Source organism: Salvelinus alpinus, chromosome 16 (genome assembly GCF_045679555.1).
Source record: "Salvelinus alpinus chromosome 16, SLU_Salpinus.1, whole genome shotgun sequence".
Classification (NCBI taxonomy): domain Eukaryota; kingdom Metazoa; phylum Chordata; class Actinopteri; order Salmoniformes; family Salmonidae; genus Salvelinus; species Salvelinus alpinus.
Genome location: NC_092101.1, coordinates 48,480,189 through 48,500,235, shown reverse-complemented (window position 1 = coordinate 48,500,235; position 20,047 = coordinate 48,480,189). Strand labels below are relative to the sequence as shown.

Genomic DNA, 20,047 nt, shown 5'->3' with positions numbered 1-20,047 from the left:
ACGATCAGAACAGAGAAACCAGAAGCACGCTCCCTCAACACGATCAGAACAGAGAAACCAGAAGCACGCTCCCTCAACACGATCAGAACAGAGAAACCAGAAGCACGCTCCCTCAACACGATCAGAACAGAGAAACCAGAAGCACGCTCCCTCAACACGATCAGAACAGAGAAACCAGAAGCACGCTCCCTCAACACGATCAGAACAGAGAAACCAGAAGCACGCTCCCTCAACACGATCAGAACAGAGAAACCAGAAGCACGCTCCCTCAACACGATCAGAACAGAGAATCCAGATGCACGCTCCCTCAACACGATCAGAACAGAGAAACCAGAAGCATTCTCCCTCAACACGATCAGAACAGAGAAACCAGAAGCACGCTCATGACGCACATACAGTTGAAGTCGGAAGTTTACATACACTTATGTTGGAGTTCTTAAAACTTGTTTTTCAACCACTCCACTAATTTCTTGTTAACAAACTATAGTTTTGGCAAGTCGGTTAGGACATCTACTTTGTGCATGACACAAGTCATTTTTCCAACAATTGTTTACAGACAGATTATTTCACTTATAATTCACTCTATCACAATTCCAGTGAGTTAGAAGTTTACATACACTAAGTTGACTGTGCCTTTAAACAGCTTGGAAAATTCCAGAAAAGGATGTCATGGCTTTAGAAGTTTCTGATAGGCTAATTGACATAATTTCAGTCAATTGGAGGTGTACCTGTGGATGTATTTCAAGGCCTACCTTCAAACTCAGTGCCTCTTTGCTTGAAACATTTTCATTGGAAAATCAAAAGAAATCAGCCAAGACCTCATAAACATTTTTTTAGACCTCCACAAGTCTGGTTCATCCTTGGGACAAATTTCCAAACACCTGAAGGTACCACATTCATCTGTACAAACAATAGTACGCAAGTATAAACACCATGGGACCACGCAGCCGTCATACCGCTCTGGAAGGAGATGCGTTCTGTCTCCTGGAGATGAACGTACTTTGGTGAGAAAAGTACAAATCAATCCCAGAACAACAGCAAAGGATCTTGTGAAGATGCTGGAAGAAACAGGTATAGAAGTATCTATATCCACAGTAAAACGAGACCTATATCGACATAACCTGAAAGGCCGCTCAGCAAGGAAGAAGCCACTGCTCCAAAACTGCCATAAAAAAGCCAGACTGCGGTTTGCAACTGCACATGGGGACAAAGATCGTACTTTTTGGAGAAATGTCCTCTGGTCTGATGAAACAAAAATAGAACTGTTTGGCCATAATGACCATCGTTATGTTTGGAGGAAAAAGGGGGAGGCTTGCAAGCCGAAGAACACCATCCCAACCGTGAAGCATTGGGTGGCAGCATCATGCTGTGGGGGTGCTTTGCTGCAGGAGGGACTGGTGCACTTTACAAAATAGATGGCATCATGAGGCGGGGAAATTATGTGGATATATTGAAGCAACATCTCAAGACATCAGTCAGGAAGTTAAAGCTTGGTCGCAAATGGGTCTTCCAAATGAACAATGACCCCAAGCATACTTCCAAAGTTGTGGCAAAATGGCTTAAGGACAACAAAGTCAAGGTATTGGAGTGGCCATCACAAAGCCCTGACCTCAATCCCATAGAAAATTTGTGGGCAGAACTGAAAAAGCGTGTGCGAGCAAGGAGGCCTACAAACCTGACTCGGTTACACCAGCTCTGTCAGGAGGAATGGGCCAAAATTCAGAAATAAATCATTCTCTATGCTATTATTCTGACATTTCACATTCTTAAAATAAAGTGGTGATCCTAACTGACCTAAAACAGGGAATTTTTACTAGGATTAAATGTCAGGAATTGTGAAAAACTATAGTTTAAATGTGTTTGACTAAGGTGTATGTAATGGGGAATTGATTCAAATAACAAATATAAGGGAAAACAATTTACACAACGAATGTGCAAGAATTGGAGGTAGACAGCTGAGCCATTCTGGAGAGAGACGAGCCTATATCTTCACCACACACCCCTCCCCTTCTGAGCCATTCTGGAGAGAGACTAGTCTATATCTTTACCATACACCCCTCCCCTTCTGAGCCATTCTGGAGAGACACTAGTCTATATCTTCACCACACACCCCTCCCCTTCTGAGCCATTCTGGAGAGAGACTAGTCTATATCTTCACCACACACCCCTCCCCTTCTGAGCCATTCTGGAGAGAGACGAGCCTATATCTTCACCACACCCCCCTCCCCTTCTGAGCCATTCTGGAGAGAGACGAGCCTATATCTTCACCACACACCCCTCCCCTTCTGAGCCATTCTGGAGAGAGACGAGCCTATATCTTCACCACACACCCCTCCCCTTCTGAGCCATTCTGGAGAGAGACTAGTCTATATCTTCACCACACACCCCTCCCCTTCTTCTTGTCTCAACATTTAAAATTCTACTCAAGACACATTATCTTCACATATATTTTAGATGCATTTCACTGACAGCAGCCTGTCAATAATCAGCTAGGCCTATTGCCACGTGCGCTGACCAAACTGAGGGCTTCCCAAACAGGCATAAGCCTACGAGCTTGTGATCTGAAACAATACAAAGCAATTTTTTTTAAAGAAGCTAAGGATCCTTGATTTCTCTGTGGCTAAGCCATGCTTTCTGGTGAAGTGTTTTGAATAATTTTATGTATTTATGTATAGACGGGAGTAATTAGATAATTTTGGCAAATGGGTTTCCATTTACTTCCCTACTTGACCCACCGTTCTGCCGTTTCTCTCCTGCTCTATTGGTTTTCATATCAACTTTCTTTCGCTGTCCAGAAGCCAAAGACACAATCCTAGTCATATTAGCATCCCATGCTAATTGATGATAATCCTAGTCATATTAGTAAACCATGCTAGTTGATGATAATCCTAGTCATATTAGCATCCCGTGCTAGTTGATGATAATCCTAGTCATATTAGCATCCCATGCTAGTTGATGATAATCCTAGTCATATTAGCATCCCGTGCTAGTTGATGATAATCCTAGTCATATTAGTAAACCATGCTAGTTGATGATAATCCTAGTCATATTAGCATCCCGTGCTAGTTGATGATAATCCTAGTCATATTAGCATCCCGTGCTAGTTGATGATAATCCTAGTCATATTAGCAGCCCATCCTAGTAGTTGCATTTTTAGATTCCCCCTTTTTTAAGTTTCTAACAGAGATGTTAATTTCTGTCACATATGGAACCACTATCAGGTGTGCTGTTAAGAATGGTGTTTTCCCAGGTGTGCTGTTAAGAATGGTGTTTTCCCAGGTGTACTGTTTAGAATGGTGTTTTCCCAGGTGTGCTGTTAAGAATGATGTTTTCCCAGGTGTGCTGTTTAGAATGGTGTTTTCCCAGGTGTGCTGTTAAGAATGATGTTTTCCCAGGTGTGCTGTTAAGAATGGTGTTTTCCTAGGTGTGCTGTTTAGAATGGTGTTTTCCCAGGTGTACTGTTTGGAATGGTGTTTTCCCAGGTGTAGAGCTGTGATGATAGCAGGTGAGGATAACACCAGTTAGTAGAGCTGTAATGATAGCAGGTGAGGATAACACCAGTTAGTAGGGCTGTGATGATAGCAGGTGAGGATAGCAGGTGAGGATAACACCAGTTAGTAGAGCTGTGATGATAGCAGGTGAGGATAACACCAGTTAGTAGAGCTGTGATAATAGCAGGTGATGATAACACCAGTTAGTAGAGCTGTGATGATAGCAGGTGAGGATAACACCAGTTAGTAGAGCTGTAATGATAGCAGGTGAGGATAACACCAGTTAGTAGGGCTGTGATGATAGCAGGTGAGGATAACACCAGTAGGTAGAGCTCTGATGATAGCAGGTGAGGTTAACACCAGTTAGTAGGGCTGTGATGATAGCAGGTGAGGATAACACCAGTTAGTAGGGCTGTAATGATAGCAGGTGAGGTTAACACCAGTTAGTAGGGCTGTGATGATAGCAGGTGAGGATAACACCAGTTAGTAGGGCTGTGATGATAGCAGGTGAGGTTAACACCAGTTAGTAGGGCTGTGATGATAGCAGGTGAGGATAACACCAGTTAGTAGGGATGTGATGATAGCAGGTGAGGTTAACACCAGTTAGCAGGGCTGTGATAATAGCAGGTGATGATAACACCAGTTAGTAGGGCTGTGATGATAGCAGGTGAGGATAACACCAGTTAGTAGGGCATTGATAATAGCAGGTGATGATAACACCAGTTAGTAGGGCTGTGATGATAGCAGGTGAGGATAACACCAGTTAGCAGGGCTGTGATAATAGCAGGTGAGGATAACACCAGTTAGTAGAGCTGTGATGATAGCAGGTGAGGTTAACACCAGTTAGTAGAGCTGTGATAATAGCAGGTGAGGTTAACACCAGTTAGTAGGGCTGTGATGATAGCAGGTGATTATAGCAGGTGATGATAACACCAGTTAGTAGGGCTGTAATAATAGCAGGTGATGATAACACCAGTTAGTAGAGCTGTGATAATAGCAGGTGAGGTTAACACCAGTTAGTAGAGCTGTGATAATAGCAGGTGAGGTTAACACCAGTTAGTAGGGCTGTGATAATAGCAGGTGATGATAACACCAGTTAGTAGGGCTGTAATAATAGCAGGTGATGATAACACCAGTTAGTAGGGCTGTGATAATAGCAGGTGAGGATAACACCAGTTAGTAGGGCTGTAATAATAGCAGGTGATGATAACACCAGTTAGCAGGGCTGTGATAATAGCAGGTGAAGATAACACCAGTTAGTAGAGCTGTGATAATAGCAGGTGAGGTTAACACCAGTTAGTAGGGCTGTGATGATAGCAGGTGAGGATAACACCAGTTAGTAGGGCTGTGATAATAGCAGGTGATGATAACACCAGTTAGTAGGGCTGTGATAATAGCAGGTGAGGATAACACCAGTTAGTAGAGCTGTGATAATAGCAGGTGAGGTTAACACCAGTTAGTAGGGCTGTGATGATAGCAGGTGAGGATAACACCAGTTAGTAGGGCTGTGATAATAGCAGGTGATGATAACACCAGTTAGTAGGGCTGTGATAATAGCAGGTGAGGATAACACCAGTTAGTAGAGCTGTGATAATAGCAGGTGATGATAACACCAGTTAGTAGGGCTGTGATAATAGCAGGTGATGATAACACCAGTTAGTAGGGCTGTGATAATAGCAGGTGAGGATAACACCAGTTAGTAGGGCTGTGATAATAGCAGGTGATGATAACACCAGTTAGTAGGGCTGTGATAATAGCAGGTGAGGATAACACCAGTTAGTAGGGCTGTGATAATAGCAGGTGAGGATAACACCAGTTAGTAGGGCTGTGATAATAGCAGGTGATGATAACACCAGTTAGTAGGGCTGTGATAATAGCAGGTGAGGATAACACCAGTTAGTAGGGCTGTGATAATAGCAGGTGATGATAACACCAGTTAGTAGGGCTGTGATAATAGCAGGTGAGGATAACACCAGTTAGTAGGGCTGTGATAATAGCAGGTGATGATAACACCAGTTAGTAGGGCTGTGATAATAGCAGGTGAGGATAACACCAGTTAGTAGGGCTGTGATAATAGCAGGTGATGATAACACCAGTTAGTAGGGCTGTGATAATAGCAGGTGATGATAACACCAGTTAGTAGGGCTGTGATAATAGCAGGTGAGGTTAACACCAGTTAGTAGGGCTGTGATGATAGCAGGTGAGGATAACACCAGTTAGTAGGGCTGTGATAATAGCAGGTGAGGGTAACACCAGTTAGTAGAGCTGTGATAATAGCAGGTGAGGATAACACCAGTTAGTAGGGCTGTGATAATAGCAGGTGAGGGTAACACCAGTTATTAGGGCTGTGATAATAGCAGGTGAGGGTAACACCAGTTAGTAGGGCTGTGATAATAGCAGGTGAGGTTAACACCAGTTAGTAGAGCTGTGATGATAGCAGGTGAGGATAACACCAGTTAGTAGGGCTGTGATAATAGCAGGTGATGATAACACCAGTTAGTAGGGCTGTGATAATAGCAGGTGAGGATAACACCAGTTAGTAGGGCTGTGATGATAGCAGGTGAGGTTAACACCAGTTAGTAGGGCTGTGATGATAGCAGGTGAGGATAACACCAGTTAGTAGAGCTGTGATAATAGCAGGTGAGGTTAACACCAGTTAGTAGGGCTGTGATAATAGCAGGTGAGGATAACACCAGTTAGTAGAGCTGTGATGATAGCAGGTGAGGTTAACACCAGTTAGTAGGGCTGTGATGATAGCAGGTGAGGATAGCAGGTGAGGATAACACCAGTTAGTAGGGCTGTGATGATAGCAGGTGAGGTTAACACCAGTTAGTAGGGCTGTGATGATAGCAGGTGAGGATAACACCAGTTAGTAGGGCTGTGATGATAGCAGGTGAGGTTAACACCAGTTAGCAGGGCTGTGATAATAGCAGGTGAGGATAACACCAGTTAGTAGGGCTGTGATGATAGCAGGTGATTATAGCAGGTGATGATAACACCAGTTAGTAGGGCTGTGATGATAGCAGGTGAGGTTAACACCAGTTAGTAGGGCTGTGATGATAGCAGGTGAGGTTAACACCAGTTAGTAGGGCTGTGATGATAGCAGGTGAGGATAACACCAGTTAGTAGAGCTGTGATAATAGCAGGTGAGGATAACACCAGTTAGTAGGGCTGTGATAATAGCAGGTGAGGATAACACCAGTTAGTAGAGCTGTGATAATAGCAGGTGAGGATAACACCAGTTAGTAGAGCTGTGATAATAGCAGGTGAGGATAACACCAGTTAGTATGGCTGTGATAATAGCAGGTGAGGATAACACCAGTTAGTAGGGCTGTGATGATAGCAGGTGAGGTTAACACCAGTTAGTAGGGCTGTGATAATAGCAGGTGAGGATAACACCAGTTAGTAGAGCTGTGATAATAGCAGGTGAGGATAACACCAGTTAGTAGGGCTGTGATAATAGCAGGTGAGGATAACACCAGTTAGTAGAGCTGTGATAATAGCAGGTGAGGATAACACCAGTTAGTAGGGCTGTAATAATAGCAGGTGAGGGTAACACCAGTTATTGTCTTTTACATGTCAAAAATGAAAACATGAAGCAGACAACTCTTTGGTCCTTTAAAAACCTGCTGTATGTAACATATTGTGTGCTGTAGCTTGGAAAATAAATAAATGTGACTCGGGATGACAACATAATGATGATTGTTTCCAACATTAGGGCTGTTTTCCTACAGAAGTTAAATCTGTTTTGTTTCCTTGCACCAATACTAAGGAGTATCGCGATACTAGTATCGTCCTGGCTCTAGTAAAAGTCGAAGTACATGAACTAAATTAAAAAGTGTCAAGACATCCAAGCACTGCATAGCAAAAAAGACAATGTGACAAAATGGGCATGTGACGAAGCATATGAATGGGAGGGCCTATTTGACTATGAAACCAAACCAGCCTGTAAACAACAAACTCACAAGTTGACTCTCCCTCTATAGAACCCCCCTTCCCGCCCCGCCCCCGCCCGGTAATACCAAGCCATACAGGTGTGGGTGTGTCGACCAGGCCATATTTGCACAAGGATTCTGCCATTTCAGACCAACTGCAGTTCAAAACTGTCATATGTATTAGCAGACGGCACACAATATATGTGCATTATGGAGCCTGGTAATAGCCTATTGGAGTGTGAGTGTGTGAGTGTGTGAGTGTGTGAGTGAGTGAAGGAGTGTGTGAGTGAGTGTGTGAGTGAGTGAAGGAGTGTGTGAGTGAGTGAAGGAGTGTGTGAGTGAGTGAAGGAGTGTGTGTGTGTGTGTGTGTGTGTGTGTGTGTGTGTGTGTGTGTGTGTGTGTGTGTGTGTGTGTGTGTGTGTACACGTAGAGTGGGTATCCATGATGGCGTCGGAGGACTTGGCTGCCGTCTTATAGGCTCTTCACCAACCATGCTATTTTGTTTGTTTTTTCGCGTTGTTGTTTTGTACATAATGTTGCTGCTACCGAATAGAGCTTCTGGACATCAGAACTGCGATTATTCATCTAAGATTAGACAAAGAGTTTTTCTTCAATGAGTCAGAGGGGAGGGATATACTACAGACACCGGACCAGGCCCCAATCCCCGTCATTCGCTGGAGAAGGAAACAGAGATTTTGCAGAAAAAGATTGGGGTGCCTCGTGAGGATCAGGCGACAAATTGCTAATCTGTCTTTGCCTTCCGTCCTGCTAGCTAACATTCAATCGCTGGAAAATAAATGGGACGAACTGAAAGCACGTATATCCTACCAACGGGACATTAAAATCTGTAATATCTTGTGTTTCACCGAGTCGTGGCTGAACGACGACATTAAGAACATACAGCTGGCGGGTTATACACTCTATCGACAGGACAGAACAGCAGCCTCTGGTAAGACATGGGGCGGTGGCCTATGCATATATGTAAACAACAGCTGGTGCACGATATCTAAGGAAGTCTCGAGGCTTTGCTCGCCTGAGGTAGAGTACCTCATGATAAGCTTTAGACCACACTATCTTCCTAGAGAATTTTCATCTGTATTTTTCGTAGCTGTCTACATACAACCACAGGCCGATGCTGGCAATAAAACCTCACACAATAAGCTGTATACCACCATAAGCAAACAGGAAAACGCTCATCCAGAGGCGGCGCTCCAAGTGGCCGAAGACTTTAATGCAGGGAAACTCAAATCAGTTTAACCTCATTTCTATCAGCATGTTAAATGTGCTACCAGAAAGGAAAAGAACTGTGGACCACCTTTACTTCACACACAGAGAAGTGTACAAACCTCTCTCTCGCCCTCCATTTGGCAAGTCTGACCATAATTATATCCTCCTGATTCCTGCTTACAAGCAAATATTAAAGCAGGAAGCACCAGTGACTCGGTCTATAAAAAAGTGGTCAGGTGAAGCAGATGCTAAACTACAGGACTGTTTTGCTAGCACAGACTGGAATATTCTTCCGATGGCATTGAGGAGTACACCACATCAGTCACTGGCTTTATCAATAAGTTAATCGAGGACGTTGTCCCCACAGTGACTGTACGTACATACCCCAACCAGAAGCCATGGATTACAGGCAACATTCGCACTGACCTAAGGGTAGAGCTGCAGCTTTCAAGGAGTGGGACTCTAACACGGAAGCTTCTATGAAATCCCGCTATGCCCTCCGACGAACCATCAAACAGGCAAAGCGTCAATACAGGACTAAGATCGAATCGTACAACACCGGCTCCGACGCTCGTTGGATGTGGCAGGGCTTGTAAACTATTACAGACTACAAATGGAAGCACAGCCTACCAGACGAGCTAAACGACTTCTATGCTCGCTTTGAGGCAAGTAACACTGAAACATGCATGAGAGCATCAGCTATTCCGTACGATTGTGTGATCATGTGAGTAAGACCTTAAAACAAGTCAACATTGACAAGGCCGGATTACCAGGACATGTACTCCGAGCATGCGCTGACAAAGTGGCAAGTGTCTTCACTGACATTTTCAACCTCTCCCTGTCTGAGTCTGTAATACCAACATGTTTCAAGCAGACCACCATAGTCCCTGTGCCCAAGAACACTAAGCTAACCTGCCAAAATGACTACCAACCCGTAGCACTCACGTCTGTAGCAATGAAATGCTTTGAAAGGCTGGTCATGGCTCACATCAACACCATTATCCCGGAAACCCTAGACCCACTCCAATTTGCATACCGCACCAACAGATCCATAGATGATGCAATCTCTATTACACTCCACACTGCCCTTTCACACCTGGACAAGAGGAACACCTATATGAGAATGCTGTTCATTGACTACAGCTCAGCGTTCAACACCATAGTGCCCTCAAAGCTCATCACTAAGCTAAGGACCCTGGGACTAAACACCTCCCTCTGCAACTCACCACCCCAGGTGGTGAGGGTAGGTAACAACACATCCGCCACGCTGATCCTCAACACAGGGGTCCCTCAGGGGTGCGTGCTCAGTCCCCTCCTGTACTCCTTGTTCACTCATGACTGCACGGCCAGGCACGACTCCAACACCATCATTAAATTTGCAGATGACACAACAGTGATAGGCCTGATCACCGACAACGATGAGACAGCATATAGGGAGGAGGTCAGAGACCTGACCGTGTGGTGCCAGGACAACAACCTCTCCCGCAACGTGATCAAGACAAAGGAGATGATTGTGGACTATAGGAAAAGGAGAACCGAGCACGCCTCCATTCTCATCGATGGGCCTGTAGTGGAGCAGGTTGAGAGCTTCAAGTTCCTTGGTGTCCACATCACCAACATACTAACATGTTCAAAGCACACCAAAACAGTCGTGAAGAGGGCACGACAAAACCTATTCTCCCTCAGGAGACTAAAAAGATTTGGCATGGGTCCTCAGATCCTCAAAAGGTTTTTCAGCTGCACCATCGAGAGCATCGTGACGGGTTGCATCACTGCCTGGTATGGCAACTGCTCGGCCTCCGACCGCAAGGCAACACAGAGGGTAGTGCGTACCGCCCAGTACATCACCGGGGCCAAGCTTCCAGCCATCCAGCACCTCTATACCAGGCGGTGTCAGAGGAAGGCCGTAAAAATTGTCAAAGACTCCAGCCACCCTAGTCATAGACTGTTGTCTCTGCTACCGCACGGCAAGCGATAACGGAGCACCAAGTCTAGGTCCAAGAGGCTTCTAAACAGCTTCTACCCCCAAGCCATAAGACTCCTGAACAGCAAATCAAATGGCTACCCAGACTATTTGCATTGCCCCACCCCCCGCCTCTCCTTCTTCGCTATTGTTATTTACTGCTGCTCTTTAATTATTTGTTTTTCTTACCTTTTTTATAGGTATTTTCTTAAAACTGCATTGTTGGTTAAGGGCTTGTAAGTAGGCATTTCATTGTAAGGTCTACACCTGTTGTATTCGGCGCATGTGACAAATAAAATTTGATTTGATTTGGTTACTCAAACAGAAATCATGAGGATCATTGACCCTTGGCAGCAGTTAAACAAGAGTTCAGAGTGCTACTGTCAACCAGTCCTGGTGGGACCCCTCTTTCTCACTCTCTTCTCTCTCTCTTTCTCTCTCTCTCCCCTCTCTCGCTCATCCCTCTCTTGCATCTCTCTCGCTTCCCTCTCTCTCTCTCTTCTCTCACTCTCTTTCTCTCTCTTCCCTCTCTTTTTCTCTCTTCCCTCTCTCACTCATCCCTCTCTTGCATCTCTCTCGCTTCCCTCTCTCTCTCCTCTCTTTCTCACTCTCTCTTCTCTCGCTCTTCCCTCTCTCTTTTCTCCCTCTTCTCTCTCTCTTTCTTTCCCATTCCACTAATTATTTTACACCCTATCTCCGTTGACTGTCTTTATCTCCAGGACTTCCACAGATCTGCGAGTTATGTGCATATCGTTTCCCTGAACAGCAGCAGCAGAGTGAATGCCTGCACGTCTGTGAACCCCCAGACTGAGACGGGAAACCACAGAAATGCCAAAAAGCAAGAACATCTATAACTTGGCATAATCCACAGAAGTTCTCCAAACTTTATTAAACTATGATGTGCTGCTGAGTCTGACCTCTCCCTGATTTGCTTCATAGAATTAGGAATTGGAATACTAGAATGGACATTAACCTTCTTATGATGTGATAAAAGTCAGCCATTTTGTTCAGGGAATTGGTCAACCATGATTTGCCATTGCTGTGTAAGATAGTGTAAAATAATGAACTTGAAGAATGTTCCTGTACTGTATGTTTGTTAGCTAGCCATCTTCAGAGGAATGATTCTACACATGTTTCTAATGAACTGCCGGTATGCCAACCTTCCGTTCAACCAATGCAGTCAATCCATAGCCATACACTGGTTGAAATCAGTTGTTGACAGGACTTAGACAAGTTGTAAATGCAACAAGTACTAATATTGTATCATATAACATCACTCACAGCTTTCCAAGAAAAATCATTTAGACATTTATGGTCTGTTTACATATATTTTAGAGGCTATTTACCGGTATACAGAAAATTGGTATAAAAGCCTTATGAACTCTATTTGAAGAGTTTATTTCCAAACCGCTATACATCTATTTTCTTGAAGAGCATAGTACTACAAATGTCAGATCCTTCCACGTGCACAGCATTGACACGTTTGGATTACAGAGGATCAGTAGGGTTTGAAAACAGCGACCCCTGTGTTCAGTGCCGGTATTACCGAATATCCAGGGTATGGCACAAGGTCGGTATGAAGGTAGGACAATCTGGATACCGCCCAAGCATACTAGCTACATGCCAAATTGATAGGCTACCCTCACATATCTGAAACTACATGATCAATTGATGTTTACTGATCATGAAAAGCATGCAGTTACTTCCTGTATAACTCTTGATGATAAGAGATAAATGTGGAATAATCTGAAATGTGTAGTTCTGACGAGGCTCTTCAAGACGTGATATTAAAACCGAATAGTTATAACATTTATTTAACAATCCCTTGAAAACGGCATGTAGTTGTCAATGGTTTTAGGGGAGTCTCCTTTCCAAATCGAACGCTCCGCACCGCATTGTGACGTTTTATTGATAACATCCTATAGGATCTCTACGGTTTGCTCGATGCACAGATTCTCTATTACATGTTACAAATTCCACGGGACAGTTTTTTTTAATTTTGTCAATGTGATCGTCCATGGCTCTGAAACGACACTGTATTATAGCTATTAAATATGCTTTCCTGTACAGTAGGTTGTCCTGAACAGTGTGTCAATTTAATTACTGTACAGTTAACTGGAATGGCCTGTTACAGCTTTCACAGAACTCAGTGTCACTACAACAGTTTTTGTTTAGTACGAAATAATAAACCATAAAAAAAGATGATAGAATTAAATGTTTCATATCATAACTCTGATGTCTGTTATGGAACATGAATAAAATAACACCTTATTAAACATATGAACTTGTTATTACAGTACACTGGTAGGTATAACAATTTCAACAAGACACAACAGAAGTGAACTGAGTAAGATTCTAGTCTGAGGGGATACAAATGGTCTGTTTATGAATATTCTGTCATCTGTTTGCTCACCGCTTCACAACAGTCTCCCATTACCAGGAGACACAACCATTCACAGCGATGGCAGTTTCACCCACATACATTCTGCTGAAATATCTAGGAGGCAAGTCAGGCAACAACATGCCAAAGATAGATGACTTCAAGAGACTCCAATCCCTTTAATGTGGTTTTAGATTTGTTATTTTAATTCACCTTTATTTAACTAGGCAAGCCTGTTAAGAACAAATTCTTATTTACAATGACGGCCTACCCCGGCCAAACCCGGACGACGCTGGGTCAATTGTGCGCTTCCCTATGGGACTCCCAATCACGGCCGGTTGTGATACGGCCTGGAATCGAACCAGGGTCTGTTGTGATGCCTCAGACCACTGCACCACTCGGGGAGCCCAACACACTCGAGATCCCCCGACATTGTCACAAAGCACTGTTGATGATAATAACATCATGCTATATTGCAGTGGCTTGGCAACGAATGTTTCATTCAAGGAGAACATCACATGATAAATGATGCATGTAGTGTGTGACTCACTATGTGGACTTAAAGATGCCCTGGCCTGCAACTTAACTGCGCACAAATCACAGACTGAAAGCATCACAAAAGTCTCACAGCATGTTAGTATTCACCTCAGCATGTAATGCCTTTTACACACATCTTGCACTATGATTACATTAGTAGGCTGCAGACTAGGCTACAACCAATACATAATAAATAACAGTGTTATTAGCTATGGGCCTATTTGCTGCCTAGGCTCTTCAAATGTTTGTTTTTTTTCTTCTTGTTTTCTGTGCAGTTTCTCTTGTCTGAATAAGTTCGTGGTATGCTGTCAAAACCTAACAAGAGGTATGTATGTGTGAACCATAACTCCAATTGGGCAGCCTCCAGTCTCCACATTGACCAGGGAGCCCCATAAGATTATTTTTTTCCACTCGGGAAAGTTTTGTTGAAGACCTGGACAGAAAAGCCCCACTCTTTCGATCGTTAGGCCTAAACATATCGTCCACGATAGGGAAAACACCATTGTAAACCAATAAATTGTGTTTATGTCAAAAACAGTTAGCAAGAAATGCCGGACCACCATCATAAATTACATACATTTAAGCGCAATTAAACTGCCAACCTCTGACCTTGTCTGAACAGGAGAACCGCAATCCCCTGACTTTTACATTGGCCGCAGCCCCTCATGTCAAGAGGCACTACAGCCGGACGAGTGCTAAACAGGACAACTAAACATGACCATTGAATAAATATCTATGGAGGGAAATCTCCAGCCGAGTCCGTGGACTGCTCCATCTAGCTCGCCCGCTGGCACTCCGAGAAAAAGACGCCATGAACCGTCTCCAAATAGCAGAACTATACAACGACTATTGAGGGATAAACGTATTTCAAACAGAGCAAGGAAAGATACTTACTGGGGTGTAAATAAGGGTCATTATGCCTTCTGTCCATAATGTGTGAGTTAGCGCTGTGTCGTTCTCTATAGCCGCGCCGTCACAGGCAGCAACAGCATCCCAGCGAATAACACTCCCCAACCGGGAAAACTGTGCAAGGGCAGGTCAACGCGGGGCCCAGTAAGGGGGTGGCAAAAGCAGGTCTCCTCCCAATGACAACAGTCATCGACATATCTAGCCCACGAACCTGACGACACTTCTCGCCTCGCAGCGTTACAACGTTGCAACCTAGAATGTATAAAACGTGACACAAATCATTTTCGCAAACAGAAAGTAACGAGAAAAAAATCCAATATGGCGTTCTAAAAGCCAGAGTCGTGGGTTTTTAAACCAAGTGAAATCAGGTGGATGTTTCCACATTTCCAAAAGCCTTTCTATACGCTCTCCTTCTACACTCATTTTATTTTAGGCTACATTTCATTTGTATGTTTTATAGCCTACCAAATAAAGCCTATTCATAATTTCAACAATAATAAAAAAATATATTTTTGTCTAATCTTTGCCTTTAGGCTATGTTTTGTAATTACTCTGTAATTACATTTTGATTTATTGAACAATGCAAAAAAAAAAATTGTTGTTGTTTTTCACCAGTTGAGAACAAGTTCTCATTTACAACTGCGACCTGGCAAAGATCAATAAGACATTTTGTAGGGCCAGTAGGCATATTGTTTCGTGTAGTCAGTCCCTCGTTATAAATTGTGTGAATAGGCTGCTTACCGATTTTAATAGCCTACAATATTTTCACCTTCTTAATTATGTTCACACATTTAGCTTAATTTTGAATATGATTAGGCCCATTTCCTTTAAATTGGATTGATTCAAATGAACAAAAATGTGTCCGTGTGTGCGTATGTGTGAGATGTATCCTATGTGTAATCTGAACGCCTGTGTGCAATGTTTTTGTTTATGTAGTGATATATAGTTATTTTTCTCTCTCCGGCAACCCAAGCACCCTCCACATTCAGCGGTTTACCTATTGAAAAGTGCGGGTCCGAGTCTCGTGACCCCCTGGAATCCCCTAGATCTTTCTTCGGAGTTTGGGGTCATTTGAGGGTGAGTTCGCGGTACCTTAGAAGGTTACTCAGGAGTCAACCCGCGCTGAGGGATTCACAATCTTGAACTGGGGGGAGCAGGCCGCGCAGACGCTCTGTCAACGCCGGTCCCTGACCACTGAGAGAGAGCCTTTCGTTGCCCTGTTAATGGAACAAGCACCTCGACCCGCGGTCATGTAACAACGAGCACCGGAGAATGCTACCCAAGATGAATGGTATTTTTTCTCCAGTCATTGTACACTGATCAGGGCTTTTCATTTGTTACCCCTCCTCATCCCCACCCCCACCACCTCCATTAGATTACATAAATTCATTAAAGTCAAAGAGAGGGCATTAAAAGGGCTATTTGTCGGTTCTCTCTTTTGTGTGTTCCTAATGGCTGCATGTGGTTCAAGGCATTGGGATTTTTTTTAAAGGGTTGCACATGGTTTTATGGACCACATGGAGCGGGAAATTTAGTGGAGGAAATCAGATGTAAGATTTACAATCACAACACCATACCATGCTTTTATGTTGCCTAGACTGAGGTCATATAAAATAGCCTTTTAGCCTATCTCTTAAATGGCATTTCATTTGTATGGCAGTCAAGGAATGGGGCTTGTGCAAATATTCAACATGATTGAGTAGAAGGCCTAATGTTATTGTCAACATTACCTCAAAGATAGGCGAAGCTGTGGGGTGTTAGACTACTGAAGCTGTGGGGTGTTAGACTACTGAAGCTGTGGGTTGTTAGACTACTGAAGCTGTGGGGTGTTGGACTACTGAAGCTGTGGGTTGTTGGACTACTGAAGCTGTGGGGTGTTAGACTACTGAAGCTGTGGGGTGTTGGACTACTGAAGCTGTGGGGTGTTGGACTGCTGAAGCTGTGGGGTGTTAGACTACTGAAGCTGTGGGGTGTTGGACTACTGAAGCTGTGGGGTGTTGGACTACTGAAGCTGTGGGGTGTTAGACTACTGAAGCTGTGGGGTGTTGGACTACTGAAGCTGTGGGGTGTTTTACTGCTGAAGCTGTGGGGTGTTGGACTACTGAAGCTGTGGGGTGTTAGACTACTGAAGCTGTGGGGTGTTAGACTACTGAAGCTGTGGGGTGTTGGACTACTGAAGCTGTGGGGTGTTGGACTACTGAAGCTGTGGGGTGTTAGACTACTGAATCTGTGGGGTGTCAGACTACTGAAGCTGTGGGGTGTTGGACTACTGAAGCTGTGGGGTGTTGGACTACTGAAGCTGTGGGGTGTTGGACTAATGAAGCTGTGGGGTGTTAGACTACTGAAGCTGTGGGGTGTTGGACTACTGAAGCTGTGGGGTGTTGGACTACTGAAGCTGTGGGGTGTTAGACTACTGAAGCTGTGGGGTGTTAGACTACTGAAGCTGTGGGGTGTTGGATTACTGAAGCTGTGGGGTGTTGGACTACTGAAGCTGTGGGGTGTTAGACTACTGAAGCTGCGGGGTGTTGGACTACTGAAGCTGTGGGGTGTTGGACTACTGAAGCTGTGGGGTGTTGGACGACTGAAGCTGTGGGGTGTTGGACTACTGAAGCTGTGGGGTGTTGGACTACTGAAGCTGTGGGGTGTTGGACTACTGAAGCTGTGGGGTGTTTTACTGCTGAAGCTGTGGGGTGTTGGACTACTGAAGCTGTGGGGTGTTAGACTACTGAAGCTGTGGGGTGTTAGACTACTGAAGCTGTGGGGTGTTGGACTACTGAAGCTGTGGGGTGTTAGACTACTGAAGCTGTGGGGTGTTGGACTAATGAAGCTGTGGGGTGTTGGACTAATGAAGCTGTGGGGTGTTAGACTACTGAAGCTGTGGGGTGTTGGACTACTGAAGCTGTGGGTGTTGGACTGCTGAAGCTGTGGGGTGTTGGACTACTGAAGCTTTGGGGTGTTTTACTGCTGAAGCTGTGGGGTGTTGGACTACTGAAGCTGTGGGGTGTTAGACTACTGAAGCTGTGGGGTGTTAGACTACTGAAGCTGTGGGGTGTTGGACTACTGAAGCTGTGGGGTGTTGGACTACTGAAGCTGTGGGGTGTTAGACTACTGAAGCTGTGGGGTGTTAGACTACTGAAGCTGTGGTGTGTTGGATTACTGAAGCTGTGGGGTGTTGGACTAATGAAGCTGTGGGGTGTTAGACTACTGAAGCTGTGGGGTGTTGGACTACTGAAGCTGTGGGGTGTTGGACTACTGAAGCTGTGGGGTGTTGGACTACTGAAGCTGTGGGGTGTTGGACTACTGAAGCTGTGGGGTGGTAGACTACTGAAGCTGTGGGGTGTTGGACTACTGAAGCTGTGGGGTGTTGGACTACTGAAGCTGTGGGGTGTTGGACTACTGAAGCTGTGGGGTGTTTTACTGCTGAAGCTGTGGGGTGTTGGACTACTGGAGCTGTGGGGTGTTAGACTACTGAAGCTGTGGGGTGTTGGACTACTGAAGCTGTGGGGTGTTGGACTAATGAAGCTGTGGGGTGTTAGACTACTGAAGCTGTGGGGTGTTGGACTACTGAAGCTGTGGGGTGTTTGACTACTGAAGCTGTGGGGTGTTGGACTACTGAAGCTGTGGGGTGTTAGACTACTGAAGCTGTGGGGTGTTAGACTACTGAAGCTGTGGGGTGTTGGATTACTGAAGCTGTGGGGTGTTGGACTACTGAAGCTGTGGGGTGTTGGACTACTGAAGCTGTGGGGTGTTAGACTACTGAAGCTGTGGGGTGTTAGACTACTGAAGCTGTGGGGTGTTGGACTACTGAAGCTGTGGGGTGTTGGACTACTGAAGCTGTGGGGTGTTAGACTACTGGCAAAAGCATTGTTTTGTTTTGCCATTCCATCTAGATCTCTACCATCATCACCTAAATTCCAAGCCACCTCCCAAACACAAATATACACAAACACACACACACACACACACACACACACACACACACACACACACACACACACACACACACACACACACACACACGGTCAATGAAGCAACCCTTTGGACTAATCCCTTTGTATTCACAGCACCATTCCCACCAAACAATGTCCTAAAGCCTAATCCCTCACCCAACACAACAGACCTGGGCCACCTGCTAGCACAGCTCTTATAGTGGAGGACAGAAGCAGAACAGAGGAGCAGCAACACTTATCAACCTAGAGTCAGGAATGTGTTAGCCCACTGAACTAAAGCCTATGCATTAGCTTGAAAATCTCATAGTCTTCAGATCTAAGGCAGATGTTACTCATCACATGAGCCTAGTTCACCGAACGACCCCCATTACACATGCACAGCATAAATAACCATGTTGAATGAAACACACATATACACAACACACAACACAGAACACAGAATACAGAATACAGAATACAGAACACAGAATACAGAACACAGAATACAGAATACAGAATACAGAATACAGAACACAAAACAGCCAATGCATGCATGCCTGAAAAATACACTCTTTCCCCTCTCTCTTTGGCTGTGCTTATAGTGTGTTTAAGGGAAGTCATGGGAGACGGTTCTCTCTTCATCTGCTTCTGTCCTCATTAACCCATCTCCATCATGCTTTATCAAACCCCTCTGCTCCCCTCCCCCAACCACCTACACCCCTACCCCCCTCCCCATACATAGGCTTGAGATGATAAATGTTCCCCTTCCCTGTGGCTGCTGGGATGAGACAATGCCACACAACAGTAACGAACATCATCCATCTCACAAACACAAAAGATGAAATGTGGCAGACAGGGATTCTGTTTGGAAGGGAGGGATCTTTATTTTTGTTTATAACTAAGCAAGCTCTTGTCTACCTCTCTCTCTCTCTCTCCAGGTCCAGGGACTCTGTCTCTCTAACCGCCCTCTCTCTCTGTCTCTCCATCTCCTTGGGGTCCTCTTTATCTCATTTTGTTTCCTTCCCTGTGTGGTTAGTTGGCAGGGAAAGTGCTCTGGTGAGCATGCCAGGAATGAGAATATTTTTTATGAGTCTCGATGATAGAGCTGGGCTAGTATTAAATTCCCATATGAATCAGATCTGCTCTTTCTCGCTTTCTTTCTCTCCCTCTCTCCCTCTCTCTCTTTTTCTTTCTTTCTCCCTCTCCCTCTCCACCTCCATATTCTTTCCTTGGCTGTTGTCTTTCACCAGCATCCCTGATAGCCAGCCCCAGTAAAGGGGGGGGGGGGGGGGGTCTAGGCACATGCAACATGAAATGGTTGGCTTTCCACTGGTTCTCTGGGAACAACCAATGAGTGTAGAGTTAAAGAGGGGAACAGACCTAATACAGTCTATCGCAAATCCATGATACAAACAAACTGGTGGTCTCAAAAGACACAATGTTGAGTCTCATTCTTGGAACACTTTTGAAGGCTATGAACAGACGCCAATCTATGAGTGTAACAGGATTGTAAGGAGCTGTCAGTCACATGTGTGCTAGCGCTGTTTATCCCACCTCATCTCCTCATCATGTACAGGTACAACTAACTGTATTATGTTCACTTAGAAAGCATTGAATCCTGGTGTAAACAAACAGAAAGGATTACAGGAAACCAGTAACTAACTCACAGTCAAAAT

The 20,047-nt window shown here is 44.7% G+C and overlaps 1 protein-coding gene across 2 annotated transcripts in view; it reads right to left on the bottom strand.

The window, feature by feature from the left end:
* The window catches only part of rxrgb (retinoid X receptor, gamma b), an 84,120-nt gene extending 69,542 nt beyond the window's left edge, over positions 1 to 14,578 (bottom strand). For both annotated transcript variants that reach the window (XM_071346500.1, XM_071346501.1), the window contains exon 1: positions 14,428 to 14,578. In XM_071346500.1, the coding sequence (XP_071202601.1) occupies positions 14,428 to 14,464 (37 nt within the window). In that variant the 5' untranslated portion in view covers positions 14,465 to 14,578. The remainder of the gene's footprint in view (positions 1 to 14,427) is intronic.
* Positions 14,579 to 20,047: the final 5,469 nt, after the last annotated feature.